This window comes from Pinus tabuliformis, chromosome J (genome assembly GCF_031772625.1).
Source record: "Pinus tabuliformis cultivar Carrire ecotype Pingquan chromosome J, CPIR1, whole genome shotgun sequence".
Classification (NCBI taxonomy): domain Eukaryota; kingdom Viridiplantae; phylum Streptophyta; class Pinopsida; order Pinales; family Pinaceae; genus Pinus; species Pinus tabuliformis.
This window is the reverse complement of record NC_142295.1, coordinates 1,461,789,114-1,461,808,790: the sequence shown is the minus strand read 5'-3', so window position 1 is coordinate 1,461,808,790 and position 19,677 is coordinate 1,461,789,114. Positions and strand designations below refer to the sequence as shown.

Sequence of the window (19,677 nt, the reverse complement as noted above, 5' to 3'; positions counted from 1 at the left end):
ATGTATGTGGGACACCCAAAGATTTGAAGACAATGCAATCCTGGCTTCTTCCTTGTCAATGCTTCTTCAGGTGTCATATGCTCAAGAATTCTATGAGGACTTCTATTTTGTATATATATTGTTGTCATAGTTGCTTCACCCCACAAAAACTTTGGAAGGTCTTGATCAAATATCATAGTTTGCATGCATTCTTCAATTGTTCTATTTTTCCTTTCTGCAACTCCATTTTGTGCAGGATTGTAGGGAACAATGAGCTCCCTTTTCATATTTGTTTCTTTACAATATGAAATAATTATTTTGAAGTGTATTCCCCACCATTGTCAGATCTCAAGGTCTTTATCTTTCTTTCGATTAAGGTCTCTACTTTAGATTTAAACTTCTTAAATTTTTCAAATACTTCATCCTTTGTCTTGAGAAGGTAGAGCCATGTCTTTCTAGAGTGATCATCAATGAAGGTCACGTAATAAAGATGGCCTCCAAGTGATATGTTAGACATAGGCCCACACACATCGGAATGAATGAGGTCTAATATTTTTCTAGACCTTGTGTCACTGCTTGTGAAAGGCTTCCTTGTATTCTTTCCCAAGGCACATCCCTTACATACTCCCTCGTGATTTTCTCTGATGTTAGGGATGTCATTTACCATTTCATTGAGAGAGGGAATGATCTTCTAGTGTATATGCCCATATTTTCTATGCCATAGTTTGATGGGATTGATTTCCATGTGAACTAGAGCTTGAGGAGATGGTGTTATAATTATATATAATCTTCCTTCCTGAACTCCAATAACTTTTGCCTTTTCAATGCTTGAATCCTTTCCACAAACCAAGACTTTACCATGTACAAAAGCAACCCTATCTCCTTTATCTTCTAAACCAGAAATTGAAAGTAAATTCTTTTTCAAACTTGAAACATGGAGTATATTGTTGAGGTGTAGTTTTGCTTCATTCTCTAGCTTCAAAGATGTAGATCCAAGGCCCTTGACTGCATAATTGTTATTTACTCCTAGCCCCACTGTATGAGACGATTGTTCCTTTGATAGAGTATGAAGTTGTCCGCTTTCTCTTGTTATATGTCTTGATGCTCCACAATCGAAGATCTATGCATTGGCATCATCAAGAGTACTTGTAAGTGCAACCAAGAATCCTTCGCTTTTGGCCTTATTAGATAGGTTGTAGAAGATCCTTCCAATCTAGATTCCTACAACTCTTATGGTATTGAACCCCGTCTTCAAGTAACTTGTCATAGAGGTAGCAGCGTTCCTTTTCAAGCCAACAAAGTGATCTCCAACCCTTTTTGACCTTAGCTCTGATACCATGTTGAGAAATCAATACCAGTAGTAATTAGGGTTTGATTCCTCTTCTTTGATAATTACTTGTGAATTATATTGGTTTCTTTTACTTGATTATTATATTATGTTTCATCAAGCAATTATCAATTTATGTGTATATGAAGATCACAAGAACAAGAGACATAAGGTATAGGTGGACAACTAGGGAAAAACCCTTATAGGGGCAACCCCAATCATAACTCTTCTTTCCATAGATTCAAAGACAAAATGAGATAGTCCAAGACTATTTTGGCCTAGACACAGACTTCCCCCAATCACCGAGTCAGCGCTTCCTTCTTGAAGTTATGTTCTCCCAGTATCAACTTCAACCTAGAATTTCGACTTCACAGCAGCAGAATTTCGACCTCTCCCGCAGCAAAACTTTGACCCTAGCAACAAAATTTCAACTTGTAGAAGAATTCAGAATTTTAGCCCTAGCAATAGCCCAGTAACTTCGCATGTGTGAGAGAAAGATAGCCCAAAACTTCGATTTTGTCTTCTTCATTCTCTTGGAATTTTTCACCTTTTTCTACCTCTCTTTTTTGTGTATCGAACTTGTTGAGTGAGTGAAAAAATGGATTGAGTTGCCTGTCTATATATAGCCTCTTTTATGGGTTGAATTGCTCTAATGTAGGCTGACTTCATCATCATCATATGGCCGACTTGGTGTGGAGGTGTCAAATGACCTATTTGACTCATAAATAATTATTTTTACATAATACAAAAGCCCAAGAAGGGTATAATAAAATTGACAATGACTCTATTGACTCAATATAAAACCTAGAAGCCTACAATGGAGGCTTTGGCCTATACACATGGCAACCCAAGCATGAAACCCGTGCTTTAATAAGCCATTATAAAATTTCTTTTGACAAATAAATCACATTATACAATTATGAACACTGAACCTAGTTACACTCTTCAACAAATAGTGGCTCATCTTTTCAAGATCTTTTCATAAGATTTTCCTCCAAAGGAAAGGAAATTGAGCTTAGAGGTATCTAAGGGAACCTAGTAAAGTGATAAGTTCTACTAGCATGACAAAATTGATTTAAAAAAACACCAAGGAGTAATTGCACAATTGTGTTCACTAGTTGTTCAAACATTTATATCCTCTACTCCAGTGGAACTTCGAAAAGTTATCAACTATCATTCCAAGGTATTTGTAGAGATGCCTAAAGGTCTTCCTCCTATTCTAGATCATGACATGCTATTCATTTGCAACATAGAAGTATATCACCTCAAATTAGGCCTTACATGTATCCATATGCATAAAAGAGTGAGATTGAGTGTATGGTTCAAGGAATGTTAGATGCTGACATCACTCAACCTAGCCAATGCTTTCTCTTTACCAATGGTGGTGTTTATAAAAAAATGGTTCATGGCATATGTGCCCAGATTATAGATAGCTCAACAAAATGACAACCAATATAAGTTTCCTATTCATGTCATTAATGAATTATTAGACGAATTGCATGGAGCATTTTCTTTTAATAAGTTGGATCCCCATTCAGGATATCCTCAAATTATAATGAGGTAAGAAGACATTCCCAAAATAGTCTTTAGAACAAATGAATTTCATTATGAATTTTTGGTTATGCTACATGGATTTACAATTGCACCTTCAACAATTCAAAGCTTAATGAACTCTATTTTCAAACCCACCCTTGGAAATTTTGTGTTATTTTTTTATTACATAATAATCTACAACAAATCTTGGGAAAGGTATGTACAACACATTGATAGGGTCTACTATTGGAAGAGCAATAACTATATGCAAAGCCTTTCCGATTGTTCCTTTGGGGTTCAAGAAGTGGAATATGTGTCATATTAAATCCCATGAGGGTGTCAAAATGGATCTTAACAACATCAAGACTATGAAGGAATGGCCAATCCCGAATATGTTGAATAAACTCAGAGGATTGATAGGATATTACCGCAAATTGGTCAAGAATTATAGTCAAATAGAAACACCTCTAACAAAATTATTGAAAAATGAAGCATTAGACTAAAAAAACAACCATAACTTTGGAAATACTTAAAGACACTATACGTATAACTCCCATCATAATAACTCATAACTTTACAAAAACCTTCATTGTGGAGTGTGATGCCTCAAGCCATGGCATTGGTGTAGTCTTTATGCAAGGAAGACCCCTTGCCTTCAAAAGTAGCCAACTTAAAGGATACCTTGCTCTTTCATCGATTTCATGAAAATTATTTTCCTTGTCCACCCTACCATACCTCCCTATATTTGACTAATTGAAGACAATGCGGAGACTCCACCATTCTAGAATGAGGTAGCATGCATCAAATATATTACATTCATTCTTATTTTGCATGGTGCACTCCGTCCTTGTTATCTTTTAGTGAATTTTTTTATGTGTTTGTCCTTGATGGCTTAATTTTATGCTATCTGTGTGCTTCTAAAAGTAGAAGTTAAGGTTTTATTTTCTATCATTTTAAAATTTGTTTGCTTTCATAATCTCGCATATTATTAGCTCCTCCTTAAGCATCCATCGAAAGTTTCTTGAACATTGATATGGAGACTTTATTGACTATTCCTCTATTCCATTGTTGGCACTACTTGGGTTGGGCTGCCCTTCTTCTTTCATCCGTTCTATAAAGTATTTTTCCTTCATTACCCTAAGACACTTCAATAATAATAATAATGATAATAATAATGTAATTTGAAGGTCATAGTCAAGCCATACACAAATTGGTGTATGAGATCCCCTTGTTTGTGGGACAAGGAACCCCTTCTACATAGCTATTTGACCATTAAAGTCTATGCAGGTGTGCATAACCTACCTCTTTCTGGATTTCAACCATTGATCTCAGAGAAGGTAAAACATGTGCTTGACCATTAGGCCCACTCAGGGTGAAGGTAATTTGAGAACTCTATCATCTAAAAATAGACATGCATCAAATTTGTTGCATGCTTCTTTTGCCCAAATTGACTCACTTCTTGTTGTTCTCTTTTGGTGAAGCTCGTTGGGTGCTTGTTCTTGATGGTTATTATTTTCTTCAAGTAAAGTTAATGTTTCCGGTGATTTTTGCATCTTTTTTCTTAGAATCTCTCATATTACTCCAGGAAAAATAATGAATAAGGTTAAATCATATGACATATGGAAATCCCTAAGATTTCACTATTCACCTTTTAACCCCAAGTTGATGATCACCGGGGAGTTTACTTGTGCTTGGGTCTGTTTTCATGGCTGATTTGAATGCAATAAGTTAATTTCTTGGGTATATGCACTTGTTTACCCTCCTCCCTCGTAATTTGATCTTGTTAGGCTATGTGTTCATGTCTAGTTAATGTGTGTAGTTAAAAGATCAACATCCTAGATAATGTCAAAAATATTTACTAGTTTATTGACAATAATTTAATATTTATTAGATAAATAAACAACTGTATCAACTTTAATCAGGATTATCGATGGATCCGAATGTGTGGCATGTTCAGGAGATTATAGAGGATCAGTTCTCTAAGTACTTTCACGATTCAGTTTTAAGTTTGCCTTATGGTTGGCTGCTTGGGCAGTATGTCATACGTATCTTCAGCTTTTAAATGCTGGTTATGTTATGCTCTATACAGATGCATTTCAGGTTTATGTATTACAGACATTGGGACAGATTATGGATACTTTAGACAATTTTGATAGAGGATAGGAATTATTTATGGATGCCCTGGTGGATAAATTTCTGATGTAATATTTCGGACTGTTCTGAGGATTTTGAGGAGTTGTATGTCTTATATGACCCTCTTGGTCATGTCATTCCTCTTCAGGAATCATGGAATGCTTATCTGTAATAGTCTTTTGCTCATGTGATTTTTTTTCAGGAATCCAGAGTGTAATTATCTTTCTTTATGACTGAAATTATATATAATTAACGCTAAATCATTTATTAAAGTGCATGGACAGGCTTTCAGCCAGAAAAGTATATTAAAATTAATAGTTGAATATATTCAAAATATTTTTTTATAACATCCAAGGATAACCTATCTTATTAATCTAGTACCCAAAGTAATTCACTACGCGTCTTTCAATTGAGAGATATCATCATCATGAATCAGTTATTGTACTTTGAATAAAAATCAAGCAATATAGAAAAGACCAGAGAAAAAATTGTGATCATCCAAAGTCATTTTTCCTATAAATAGTCAGATTGATTCTTTAAAAATCTCTCTGAAACAAAATATTTTTATATTGATTACCCTCGTTGCAAAAGAAAAATCCGAAATTTCAAATGAATGAATCCTAGCACCAATACCATCTAACTCCTCGGTATAATAAGCATATTAAATAAGTTACCGCTTTTATAAAAAGCCTGAATTAAAACAATTGCTAAAAATGGAGTATTTTCGACAAGCTATCAACATTTTAACCACAATAAACACAAGAATGGAAACTTTGAATCACAAGTTGCCCTCCCATTCTTCATAAAACTCGGTTAGAAAGTCTTGCATAAATTTGTGCCTCCTCTCTGCCCGTCTTCTGCCAGCCTATTTCAAAACAAAGAGAGAGATAAGTATCTTGCATAAACCTCTTTCACACCACGAATAGCAACAACAATGCCCCCATTTTTATTCCAGACAACGTTTCAACCCAAAGTTGTTATTTACATAGTAGTGAAGTGACAGGTATAACAGAAAGCTCTGGAAAATTTTGTAAACAATCGCTTTTAATTACTTGACAACTTGACACCTTTTCATATTCTCTCAACGATTGACTCTAAAGAGGGAATCTTATAGAAAATGGATATTTAGAGCCCAAGCAATCAAAATGTGTTGCTGCACATTCCAAACTGCATGATAGTGCCTATTCACATGATAATATGGGGTTTGAATCAGTTGGGAGAATATTCGAGAAATACATATGTTCACACACAAATCACACACCAAGTACTCATGTAAAAATGGATAGCTTATAAGATTGGTGACGCTTATCAAAAATAGCATACATGCATTACCAAAAGTTGCATATACCAAAAGCCTCTCCATCAAGTTAAAAAGAGTTGGCAAAGCTCTCAAACTCTTGATAACATCCTTAACACTCAAAGACCTCAACATGACAAGTCCTGAATTGGTTTCAAAGGAGAATCATCAAGTACAAAGGAGAATGTAAATGAAAAATCCAAAGTAGTTATGCTGACATCCTTTGCAATCATCCAAAAGAGGAGAAGTCATCCCACCAAGAGCGAAGGTCCACCTTTAACAACCCAAGGAATTAAGGAAGTTACCTCCAAGGAAGAATACTACATCATGTCAAGGCTATCCTAACAGGTATCAAACTATCTTTCTTGGTTATTGTTTCCATTGTAAAAACTTTGGTCATCAAGGTAAGCATTGCAAAGCTCATAAGGATAATGCTTCAAGATATAAGATCAATTATCAAAGCAAGTTATGTAGCCTAAGGGAACAAGGACAAATCAAGACTTACAATTCATTTGATCATTTGGCTAAGTATGATCTAGTTTGCTCAAAATGTAATGATTTTGGCCATGATGCACAAAATTGTCCATTCAAAAAAGAAGAATTGAAGGAGAAGGAACCCACTACTGATAAATGTGGTCTAGCTTTATGTGCACATAGTGATGAAAATCAATGGTTTGTGGATAGTGGATGTTCAAGACACATGACAGGTGACCAAAAGAAGTTTATCTCGTTAAATAAAAAGGATGGAAATGTATCCTTTGGAAGTGGGTCTGCTAAAATTGCCGGGAAAGGAACGGTTTCTCTTGTTAATGGAAAGGGAAAAGCCCAACATGCATTGCTGGTGGAAGGGTTCAAACACAATCTTCTAAATGTTAGCCAGATTTGTGACCAAGGGCATTATGTTATCTTCAGTACTAAACACTGTGAGATAAGGAAATCCTCTTTAGGAGAACTTGTGGGAAAAGGAGTAAGAACACCTGATAATGTATACATTTTGAGTAAAATTCAAGAAGATAAATGCTATATGAGCCGAGAAGATGAAAGCCGGTTATGGCACGAATGATTGGGACATCTAAACTTTGATAACTTGGTCAATATCAGCAAAACAAATAACTTGGTTAATATCAGCAAAACAAATGCAGTAAGGGACATTTCCAAAATTGTAAAGCCAGATCAAGTTGTGTGTGGCTCGTGTCAACATGGAAAGCAAACTAGAACTTGCTTCAAGACTAAGGAGTTCTTATCATCAAAACCTTTGGAGATCATACATGCAGATTTATGTGGACCAACCAGAAGACCATCTCTACAAGGCGAAAGCTACTTTGCTCTATTTGTGGATGACTATACTAGAATGATGTGGGTATTCTTTATAAAATTCAAATCCGAAGCATTTGAATGTTTTAAGAATTTCAAAGCCCTTGTAGAAAATGAAAAAGAATAAAATATTAAATGTCTTAGAACAGATAGAGGAGGAGAATTCACTTCAAAGGAATTCGATGATTTCTACAAAGTGCATGGAATCAAGAGAGAGCTCTCTGTTGCTAGAACTCCTAAACAAAATGGAGTTGTAGAAAGAAGAAACAGAAATGTACAAGAAATGGCAAGAACAATGTTACTAGCAGCTGATTTGCAGGCTAAATTTTGGAGAGAAGCAGTCAGGACAACAGTATATACCCTGAATAGAGCTCAACTAAGACCAAATAATGACGAAACTCCGTATGAATTATGGAAAGGAAGACCTGCTCCGGTAAAATACTTCAGAATTTTTGGAAGTAAACGCTTTATGAAGATCAATGATGACTCACCAGGAAAGTTAGATTCTCGTGTTGATGAAGGAATATTTCTTGGATATTCTACAAAGAGCAAAGCATACAAATGCTACAACAATCAGCTACGAAAGATAGTAGAAAGCATTGATGTGACGATTGACAAGGCACTCCCAGAAAAGGAAATTGAAGTCTCTGAAGAAGATTCTATTCTTGAATATTTTGAAGAAGATACAACAAAGGAAGAAAAGGGTCAAGAAAATCAAAAGGAACCATCTTAGACTCCATCAAAAGTAAAATTTGTTCAAAAACACCATCTGGAAGAACAGATTATTGGGAATACAGATGAATACAGACCCAAAGAAGGATGACAAATACACCAAGAAAATATAATGTTGCCTTATTATCCATGATAGAACCATAAAAATTTGCTCAAGCTGGTAAGGATCCTCATTGGGTAAATGTTATGGAAGAAGAAATGTTTCAAATCGAAAAAAATGAAGCATGGGAACTTGTACCTCATCCAAAATATAGAAATATTATTGGAACCAAGTTGGTCTTCAAAAACAAAATGAATGAAGATGGACAGATTATCAAACATAAGGCAAGGCTTGCCTGTGAAGGATACTCACAAATTGAGGGAATTGACTTTCAAGAAAATTTTGCCCCAGTAGCTCAATTGGAAGCTATAAGGATGTTTTTGGATTGCTTGTTCAAAAGGATTCAAAGTCTATCAAATGGACGTGAAATCAGCATTCCTGAATGGTGACCTAAAGGAAGAAGTCTACATGGAGCAATCGGAAGGGTTTGATCTAGCTGAAGGAAAAGACTTCATATGTAAGTTAAAAAAGGCATTGTATGGATTGAAACAAGCTCCTACAGCTTGGTATGCAAGATTGGATCATTATATACAACAAGAAGGCTTCAAAAAGAGATGGCAGGAAGTAATCTCTACATGAAAATAGACAAGGATAAATTACTAATTACCCTTGTATATGTTGATGATCTAATTTTTACCAGAAACAATGATGAAGTAAGTCATGAATTTGCTCAAAACATGTCGAAGGAATTTGAAATGTCTATGATTGGTGATCTATCTTACTTCCCTGGACTTCAAGTAACTCAAACCAATGTTGCGAAAATCGCGATTTTTTTGCTTAAACGATTAAATCGGTCAAATAAATCAGTGATTTTTTCATTTTGAAAAAATTGCAATTTTTTGGGAAAAAATCTTGATTTTTGTATTTTTTTGTAGTTCTGTTTTTTTTTTGCCGATTTTTTGCCTTTTTTTTGCCAATTTTTACCGATTTTTACGATTTTTTTCCGATTTCCGACCCTCGTCAATTTAATCCCGATCGCGATTTTCGCAACATTGACTCAAACTAAAGCAGGAATGTTCATATCCCAAGCAAAATATCTTAAAGACATGCTTAAGAAATATGGGATTGAAGAATGCGCTCCTATGAGCACACCGATGACTATAGATTGCAAATTAAGAAGAGATGATGAATCCTCTTCCGTAGATGCAACTCTTTATGGGTCAATAATTGGAGCTCTCCTATACTTAACTGCTTCAAGACCCGATATTATGCAAGTAGTAAGAATGGTGGCAAGATTTCAATCAGCTCCTAAGCAATCCCATTTGTTGGTTGTGAAGTGCAAGTAGTAAGAATGGTGGCAAGATTTCAATCAGCTCCTAAGCAATCCCATTTGTTGGTTGTGAAGAGAATTCTCAGATACTTGAAAGGTACTCCAGATTTTGGTCTATGGTATCCCAAAAGCACAACTCTTACCGTGACAGCTTACATCGATGCTGATTGGGCTGGAAGCGTAGATGATCGAAAAAGTACCAGCAGAAATGCATTCTTCATGGGAGATTGTCTAGTATCTTGGCTCAGCAAAAAACAATCTTCTATATCTCTCTCCACAGTTGAAGTCGAATATATAGCTACTGCAGATTGTTGTACACAAATATTATGGATGAAGGAAGCATTGAAAGATGTCAACATAGAGACTAATCAACCAATCATCATCTATTGTGACAACACCAGCGCCATCAGTCTTTCAAAGAATCTAGTAATGCACTCAAAGACCAAACATATTCCAATTAAATACCACTTTCTTCATGAACAAGTTGTTGAACAAAATATCAAGTTGGAATACGTCAATACAAAGGAGCAAATTGCAGATATCTTTACAAAACCCCTACCACGAGAAGCATTTGAATATCTTCGCCAAAAGATGGGGGTCATTGCTCTTGCATCACATTAAGAGAACACATCGACAAGGGTAGAAGCACCATGACAGGGGGAGCAACATGACAAGAAGCAGCTTGATAGGGGGAGTACTTGGGCACCCCATTTGCCATTGATGTCAAAGGGGGAGAGAATGTTGGAAGAAAGAAGATTTCCATCAATGACAAAGGGGGAGATTGTTGGTCAATAATTGTCATTGATGAAAATATAAGCACTCTTGATGGATGTTGCACTATTGGAGGACTATATTTGATGGCATGGATGACTATACTTGATGACACTCGATGAGCACTATTGAAGGACTTGATGACACTTGATGAGCACTATTGAAGGACTTGATGACATAGATGAAATGGATAATCATGGATAATTGTTGAAGGGCACTCTTATTTCAAGAACAGTCACAAATAAAATTATTTTTTGTCATCTTGGAGGCATCCTATCACAATGGCTCCCTCACCATCTTGTAGAGGACTCTTTCCTCTTTCCAACGAGCCCTCACTCAGCTCCTAACTCCAAATACTCTAAGAGAAATCAATTTTTGAAGGTCACATATCCTATTTTTGTAGTCTAGCCAACCTATACTCTGTCTCTCAAGTCGGCCTCCCTCCATAGGTCACGTCCCTTCATTTCTAAGTCAAATCCATATAAATAAGAACTCGGTATTCATTTCAACACCATCCAATTTGGTCATCCTATTACAGAAAGATACATATAGTTCACAACTTGTGAACTTGAAGGCATAAAAGATAGGAGAGTTAGGAGCCGAAGAAAATCTTTTGATTGGGTTAGAAAAAGGACAGACCATTTGACCTCTGAAGCAACTACAAGGGCTCGAACACCACAGGTGTTGAAGAAAATGTAACTAGGTTCGATTTTCATGACATTGTAATTATGAGTGTTTTTGTAAAACAAGAAAATAAATTTATTATTCCTTGTTGCATGGGTTTCATGAACAAGAGGTTTTATAGATGGCTCCCATTGAGAGCCTTAGGATTTATATTTAAGATCAAAGATTCAAAGTCATGAATAGGGAGAGCTTCATGAGCCTATGTAAAATGTATACAAGCCTAGAGCAACCCTCCAAGACCAAGCACAATCCTCCAAAACAAGCACAAAGAATTTTGCAAGCAAAACGATAAGGAGAACATCATGTCAGCCTCAAATATATATACAAATGTCATGTCGGCTCATATAAAAGACACAACGGTTCACTTGTTAAAGTCGGCTCAAAAATGGAGACATAACCACTATTTATACCTAGCTGGGGTATCTGCAAAAACTCAGTGAAGAACTCGTTTTGTCTGAGATTTTCGAAGGTCAGTTACAAGGTCTAAAATCTGCATTACAGGAGTGCAGAGAACTTCGCATAAGCCTCTGCAACTTCGCATATATCTCTCTGAAATCTCGGTCAAGTTAAGAGGCACAGAAATCTCGGATGAAGAAGTACAGTGTTTTCAGTTAGGAGAAGGATCCCTGTGGTTTCGAGCAGGCATTACAAGGGTAAACACTCTCAACAAACTCTCACAAACTCTATTAAGAAGGAGCTCAGTAATCCCATAGTGATTTATTCTCAGCTAGTCATGACAAGTAAATACTATCAAGTTCTAGGGCCTCCATGATAATGATCTAAGAGAAGATGGAGATATGGTGCAACAGCTATGTTCTCCTTATTGTGATAGATATCTCGATGAAGGTGCATAGCTGTTGAGACAATGATGAACTTGAAGGCATAACTCTGAATAGTGAAGTAAAAATAAGTGAGAAGTGAAGCATTAAGAGTTTTTGGAGTTATTAGACATGTGAAGCATTGAACAATGCAGAATCTTGTGAAGATATTCAGGTAAGTAAATTATTCATTTTTATTATGAAGACTGAAGGGTTGGTGCCCTAGGGGTTGGAGCCTTGAAAAGAATAGAGTTGGAGCCCTAGAGGTTGGAGCCTCACAAAAGTCCAAGTTGGTGCTTGGCAACAGGTTAGAGCCTGGAAGATTGAAGGGTTGGTGCCCTCAAACATCATTGTACTCAATTGTTTGTAAAAGAGGATTGATGTCCTCACTTGTTTATACTAAAATCCTTATTATTTATTTTTCTAATTATAATTGTGAAGAATCTTAACTAGTAAACATAACAATTGAAAAGAATTATTGATTCACCCCCCTCTCAGTATTTCCAACAAAAGGTTTTTGAAGTCTGATTTTGGGCAACATTGTCTCACATGTGCAAAACAATTAGGGCATACGTTGCAACTACAAGACCGAAATTAGTCATCTAAAGGCGCCGAAGATTGGGATCATAAGGATAAAGTTTGAAAGCCAAATTACTAAGGATAAAGAAGGACCCTAAGCGAAATAAGAAGGAGACCTATTTAACCATATTACTCCCACACGTGCGAAGTTGCAGGTATTGCAGAAAAGCCAAAAATTGCAGGTCTAAAGAAGGATGCGAAAAGGTGTTGTTGGGGCCGAAGTTGAAGACTTAGAGAAGTTTGACTATAAGTTAACTTTGTTGAAGCAGAAGTACATTGAAAGAAAGATTGACTTGATCTTGTAGGGGTCTTGGTCTTGGGTATAAAGGTCTTGGAATTCGTCATTTGAAGATTCTATAAGAGAAGAATTTCTTGTGAATTTTCCTCTCTAGGAGAGGTTTTGGCCCTAGCTAGCAACCTAAATCTTGTGTCCTTGTGCACTATTGATCTTCATGTTTTCATAGTTGTTTGATGATAAGAACAACATAATAATAACAGAAGAAGAAGCTAATAATAAAGAAAAGTGAAAGAATATCACAAGCAGTTATCAAAGTAAAGAGAAAACACCCTAATCTAGTTTCCCTTGATTTCTCAACATGGTATCAAAGCTAAGGTGACAAGGAAAGGAGGTTTGAAGATCACTCAATTGAAGAAGGATACATAAGGGTCGAAAATAAGAAAAGCATCAAGAAGATCTAGTAATTAAATCACAATGACCTTATCATCTTGAAGGAAGAAACTTTTAGAAGAAGAAAAAGAAGACCTCAAGGACCCTACCTCCATATCAAAGAAAGAAGGGCTCTACATATTTGAAGTATTTTGGGAAGCCTCCTCATTCTATATCATCATCCAAAGGAAGCTAGAAGAGCAATTCATCATCAAAAGTGATCTCCCTCAAATTGAAGAAAAGAGCACATCTCAAGCATCTTAGAAGAAGAACATCTCCCCTTACCTTGAAGAAGAAGCATTGTCATTTGAAACAAGGAAGATCATCCCTTCTTGTAAAGCTCACAAGAAGACATCCTCAAGAAGACATCTAGTGGAAAGCATCTAGTGGAAGACATCATCATCACGGAGGCATCTTCATTTTTCAAGTAAGTAATTTATATTTATGTCTCAATCTACAAACCAAATGACTTATTTCTGGAAGGAGAACAATAAACTTGTTGGGACATCAATCTACCTTGCGTGGAAGAAAAGAATAGATATAATTTTCATAGAAAATGAAGTTCTTGACTATGTCATGGGCTCCATCTCAAAGCCCCCTCAAGAACAATCTCAAGCATTATCAAAAATATATGAAAGGAGAAGGGCAGGCTCTAAGAATCCTCATTGAACCTATCAAGGATTCTTTCATTCCCTATCCAGCAAAATTGAAGACACCAAAGGAGATCTATGACAAATTGGTAGAGTTGTTCTTTGTAAATACAATTGGGGAAATAATATCGTTAAGAACATAATTATACAAGATGAAAGTTTCAAAGGAAGAAGGGGTAAATTCATATCTCATGAAGGTATCTCATATTAGCTAAGTCACCTAACACGGGGACATGGGACACGCAGGGCACGAAAATTTGAGTGTCCAACACGGGCACGTTGACCCCCCAGAACAGGACACATAAGACACGTTATATATATATATATCTATATATATATATATATATATATATATATATATATATATATATATATATATATATATATATATATATATATATAGGACATGGGACACGCAGGACACGAAAATTTGAGTGTCCAAACGGGCACGTTGACCCCCCAGAACATGACACATAAGACACGTTATATATATATATATATATATATATATATAGATATTTCTTACAGAAATTCTCATTCATGACACAAATTCAGACATAGACCTAGATTCTACATTGTAAATTTAAAATTTGTAAGTTTTACAAAGTAACATTATGCATACAAATACAATTGTGACAGATTCATTAATGATCCAACATGAGAAAGACAAGAAATTGCAGTTTTCTCATTAAGTCATAAATATCAAAATGTGTTACATAGGTAGTAACAATGCCAACGGAAAATAGAAATGGGCTAATAGAAAATACAAAACAAATACAAGGCAGTAGGTAGCTCATGAGTCATCAATCATCATCATCAAAATCAGCATCATTGTCATGGTCACCATTGCTCTCCTCTATTGCATCCTCCTCCTTTGTATCCAATGTCATCTCTGCATCTACTGGTGTGGAGGATGACCCCTCAACAGTATCACCATCATCAAAAGTGACAGGATCTAGCACTGCCTCATTAAGATCCAAGTTGGTCAATGACAACTCAACATTGTTGTCCAAACCCATATCATCAGGAAAGACATCCCATATCTTTGTCTTTCCCTTCAACCACTCATCCCTCTGCCTATAAATAAGACGAAGGTTGGTGTGCACATACACCATTGTCTCTGCCCTGCACTGCTCAAGCCTACTCTTCTTGACACTATACAAATTCCCATATGTGCTCCAATTCCTCTCGCAACAAGAGGATGAAGTCACCTGAGAGAGGAGCGTCATGGCTAACTGTTGTAGAGGAGGGCTTGTTTCCCCATGAGTTGACCACCAAGAATAGGGCTTCTTAACCCCGTTGTCTCTAATCACATCATATCCTGCAAATCGACCAGTGCCAGTGGAAAACTCTGCAAAGGCATCCTCCACCTCATCAAGGATGCTCTATTATGAAAAATCTGCTTCAATGCATCCTTCCTCCCCTGTGAAATTTCACCATCCATGTGAGGAGGGAAAATGTGGGAAGGTCCACCTTTCCGCCACTCATGGTTGTAGTATTTTCGGTTCAATGAATGATCCAGATTCCAAACAATGCAAAGGTGTGCAATTCTTGCCCCATCTGTTGACAAGAATATCATGTATGGTGGTGAAGAAGGCCTTTGATGATGTCTCATGCTTGGGGCACTCACTCTATAAAATAATGATCCTCACAGCTCAATCATGGAATCTCATTCCTCATAAACCTCTCCTAGGATGGGTTGGTCTATATCTGCAAATCGTAGCAAAGCAATGATAGGGTCCATGATCTTAATAAGTAGATCTACCCTCTCTCACCAAGCATCATCTAACACCGTCTCCTTTACTCTTTTTGAGGTTCCTTGATTTGTCTTTCTCCAAAAAGACCAAAACTTTGAAATAACCATGGCCCCAAGAGCGGTCTTGACCTCCCTCAACCTCTTCAACATGATGAATGAAGAGGCAAACCGTGTATCTACAATCTTCAACAATGATAGATTGGTGTACTCCTTGTAGATTGTGAGGGAATTTGTATGATTTTGTACAAAGTTGCGGATATGTCGTGCATCCTCAATAATACTTCCAATCCAAAGCACATCAGAAGCAATAGATTTAAGTGCTAAATTCAAGGAATGGACAATGCAAGGTGTCCAAAATACTTGTGGATATTTAGCTTCCACAATCATGCCAACAGCCTTGCAAACAGGTGCATTATCTGTAATGATTTGCACACAAGAATCAACACCTACATCTTCAATAACTTTAATGAACAACTCACCCATATATTGTGCATCCTTGTATTGTCCAAGTGCATCCACTGATTTCAAGAAAATCGGTCCATTCAAGGAAGACACCATGAAGTTGATGAGTGGGTGGCATGCTGGATCTGTCCATCCATCAAAAACAATACTAACCCCAAATGTTGGCCATGTTGATTTAATAGGCTCAAGCATTTTGTCCACCTCTTTCTTTGCCTTAGTCAACAATGTGGTTCTAAGCTTCTCTGACCCAGGAGGCACATACCCTAATGGAGCCCCTTGAGTTAGAGCTCGACACATCTCAATAAATAAAGGTGAGCATGCAACATTAAAAGATATGAAGTTCTGATAGAAAAAGAATGCAATGGCGAGATCAAGCTCTTCCCGCTTCTCTTTCCGAAAAATCTTGTCCATTGGACCAAGTGCCATTGCCTTTGTTTTTGTTGCTTGACCCAAATGCCCACCAAAACTCTCAAAAGGAAATGTGTTGTTGCTTTTACTCAAGAATGGAAGGGGATCATCATTCTTGTTTTTTTAGATGATGCAGCCACCCTCGCCACACCAACATTGACCTCTTTTTCCATTTCTTTCCTCTTAGCTAAAGGCACATGTGTACATGCTCCAATTCCACAACCTGGTAAAGCCAACAAAAGACTTTTCACATGGTAATAACTACCCTTGAAATGATTGTTGCAATGGTTTCATTTCTTCCTAGCAACATTACCTCCTCCATTCAACTTGTTGTCTGGCCCTTGATCTCTAGTGACATACTTCCACAAGGGATATTTGTTTTCTTGAGCCTGTTGTCTTTCTAAATTAATTCTTCCCTCAACATTTGAAGTTGTTGTTGCAGCCCCACTTCCAATTAAGGGAACACTTACAGACCCTGATGAAATTGGAATAGGAGGGGCATCACCAATGGGGACATTCTTCCCCTTCCTCTGTCCCTTCCCTGCTGCATTTGATTGAGCCATGAATGTTGTAAAAAAATAAAGAAAAAATGCACATGCAAACTATTGCAATAAAAATGCAAAAAAATAGAAGCAAAATGCACTTACCTGTTGCTTGAATCGCCTCTAAAATGCTCCCAAACCCTCTGCTAGTCGCTCCCACACACCCACAGCAAGAGAGACACAAAATACTGAGAGAGAAATGAGCCAAAACCGGGCTTTATGGGTCGCATGGCACGCATTTCTAGGGGACACATTGGCCACGCTCGGAGGATTCGCATGTTTGTCGAATCCCACAAGTCGAACATGCTCGGAGGACACCTATCCCAATGAATCGTGTCTGATTCGTGGGATTCGGGTAACGGTAGGGGTTTTAAGCGAATCCGGTTTCTTAGCAAATTATAGACTAGCTACAAGAACTTGGAGAAGCAATGTCAAATCCAGAAATGACCACTCTTGTGCTCAATGCACTACCAGATGAATGGGGCAACTTTGTATCAAGAATCTATGGAAAGAAAGAAACTACTCCATTCAGTGACCTATGGTCATTATGTAAGATTGAAGAAACCAAATTAAAGGCAAAGAATGACGTTGGATAAAATGAAAAAGCACAAGCCTATGCAGCTATGACAAGGAAGAAAGGTAAGTTTGGAAAGTTTGAGCCTTGGAAGAATTTCGAAAGAAAATTGACATGTCTAAGATTCAGTGCTATGAATGTAATGAATATGGGCACTTCAAAAGGAATTGTCCTAAACTCAAGAAGGGCAACATGAAAAAGAAAGAAAGAAGTGAAACCCATGTAACAAAAGAAGTTAAAGAACTGGAAGAGAAGTCAAAGAAGGAAGAAGTGAAAGACATCTACTATTGAAGGTCTCTCATACATTTTGTTCTTTTCAATTTGTAGAAGATAGCAGTCATGACAGGAAGCATTACAGTTATGATAAGATGCATTTTAGTAGTGACTGAATGGAATCACATTAGAAGAAACAACAATTTATATGATTGAAGCAGTGATCTTACATGATAGAAAGGAAATAGCTCATGACATCATCATTAGAAGCATAGAAGGATAACCAAAGTAGCACTTTGAATGGTTGAAGAAAGTCATAGAGCAAGATAGGAAGATAACAGATCATCATGCCTCATCACCATTACAAAGAAGCATTTGCAGAATAAGGATCATCAAGATCCTCCATAGAATCTTTGTTGAAAAGGTTCACCTCTACTTAGAAGAAGCATCACATAGATAGTCTACATTCCACATGGTGTGGGATCCACAGTTTAGAAGGACGAAGGTATGGTGACAGAGAAGTGCAGCGTCATGTTGAAGTTTCTAAGTCTATCCATTAGAAATTTAATCTGTATTCTTCTAGTTTATTTCTTCTACTTGTTAATTTCGAACAAGTTATTTAAAACATATAAATAACGAAATAAACACAATACAGTCTCAACATCTACAGAGCAACAGCTGAAAGAAAACAAACACACAAGTGACACCGTTATTCTTGGACAACTCGTCCCTAGGAAAAACCCAATGCGGGAAAATTGGTGCAGCGATTTTGAGGGTTTATTATTATGTAGTATTTCCTTGAGTACAATTGGGTGCCAAACTGGTTCACCCGACAGTAATACCTCTCTATTCGGAAACAGGTATTCAAAAACCCTGTCCCACGAAACCCTCTCCAGCAACTCTTAAGCACTGCGTTGGCCCTTCTAGCCTCTGTGTCAGCCTCAGAACCCTCTGTGTCAACCCTCTGAGGCACTGCACAGCCTCTGGGACCCTCTGCGTCACTCCTGTTGCCCTATGCGTGGATAACGCAAGCCCTCTGGCCTCTACGCTGTCTCTATTGGGCTCTGCATAGCTTTCTCTGGCTTCTGCATCTGCCTCTGCGCTAGTCTCTCGACACTATCTTTGCCTCTCTGTCCAGTACCCACTGCCCCTTGCCGCTGATCATTGATTCGACTTTGCTTAGCAACCCCGCTCTAGCAAATCGAATAACCAATCACTCCGGTGTATTCTCCAACTGACCCTCAAGCCTCCTCTTATACTTTTCTCGTTGGTCCTTCAATAGCCAAGATTAAATCTCTAATCAACAACTAAGATTAGGTTTGGCTTGATCCATGACTTTTGGAACCTTCTAACACAGTTTTATATTAATACCCATTAATATTTTATTTTTCCTAAGTTTAGACTTAGGAACTCCATTAAAAATATTAATTATTTTAATATATCCCAAACCAGGTACAATCTATCCAAACCATTTCTGGGTCTTGGTGATCTCAAGTGCCTTAGCCTCTCCACCAATTTTCATGGCTAGAGCACATTCGATACTACCCCAAATCAGCATTCCCTCTTAGCGAGGATTGTGCTCTAGTAATACTCCTCACTGAGTATCACACTGATTATCCGGCACTAGTCCTTGTGCTGATGCTAGGCCTCCCCGCCCATCATACTCTGCACTGCTGCATCCAGTACTGCTGCCCATGGCCCTGCCACTGCCACTGCTGCATCCGTACGACAACTCCCTTTGCATCCATGCTGCTGCTGGTCCATCCTCCCAACAATGCATCTGCACTGCATCCCCCTCTCATCATGCTGCATCGTGCTACTGCATACTGCTACTGCACTACAACTCAGTTACTGAGAAATAAGTAACT

General features: G+C 37.3%; 1 protein-coding gene across 1 annotated transcript in view; it reads right to left on the bottom strand.

Annotated features, from left to right (window-relative positions):
• Positions 1-5,500: 5,500 nt before the first annotated feature.
• The window catches only part of LOC149232877 (Metal-dependent phosphohydrolase), a 136,262-nt gene continuing 122,085 nt past the window's right edge, over positions 5,501-19,677 (bottom strand). Inside the window, exon 7 of the mRNA XM_089376597.1 lies at positions 5,501-5,837. Coding sequence (XP_089232723.1) covers positions 5,751-5,837 — 87 coding nt within the window. The 3' untranslated portion in view covers positions 5,501-5,750. The remainder of the gene's footprint in view (positions 5,838-19,677) is intronic.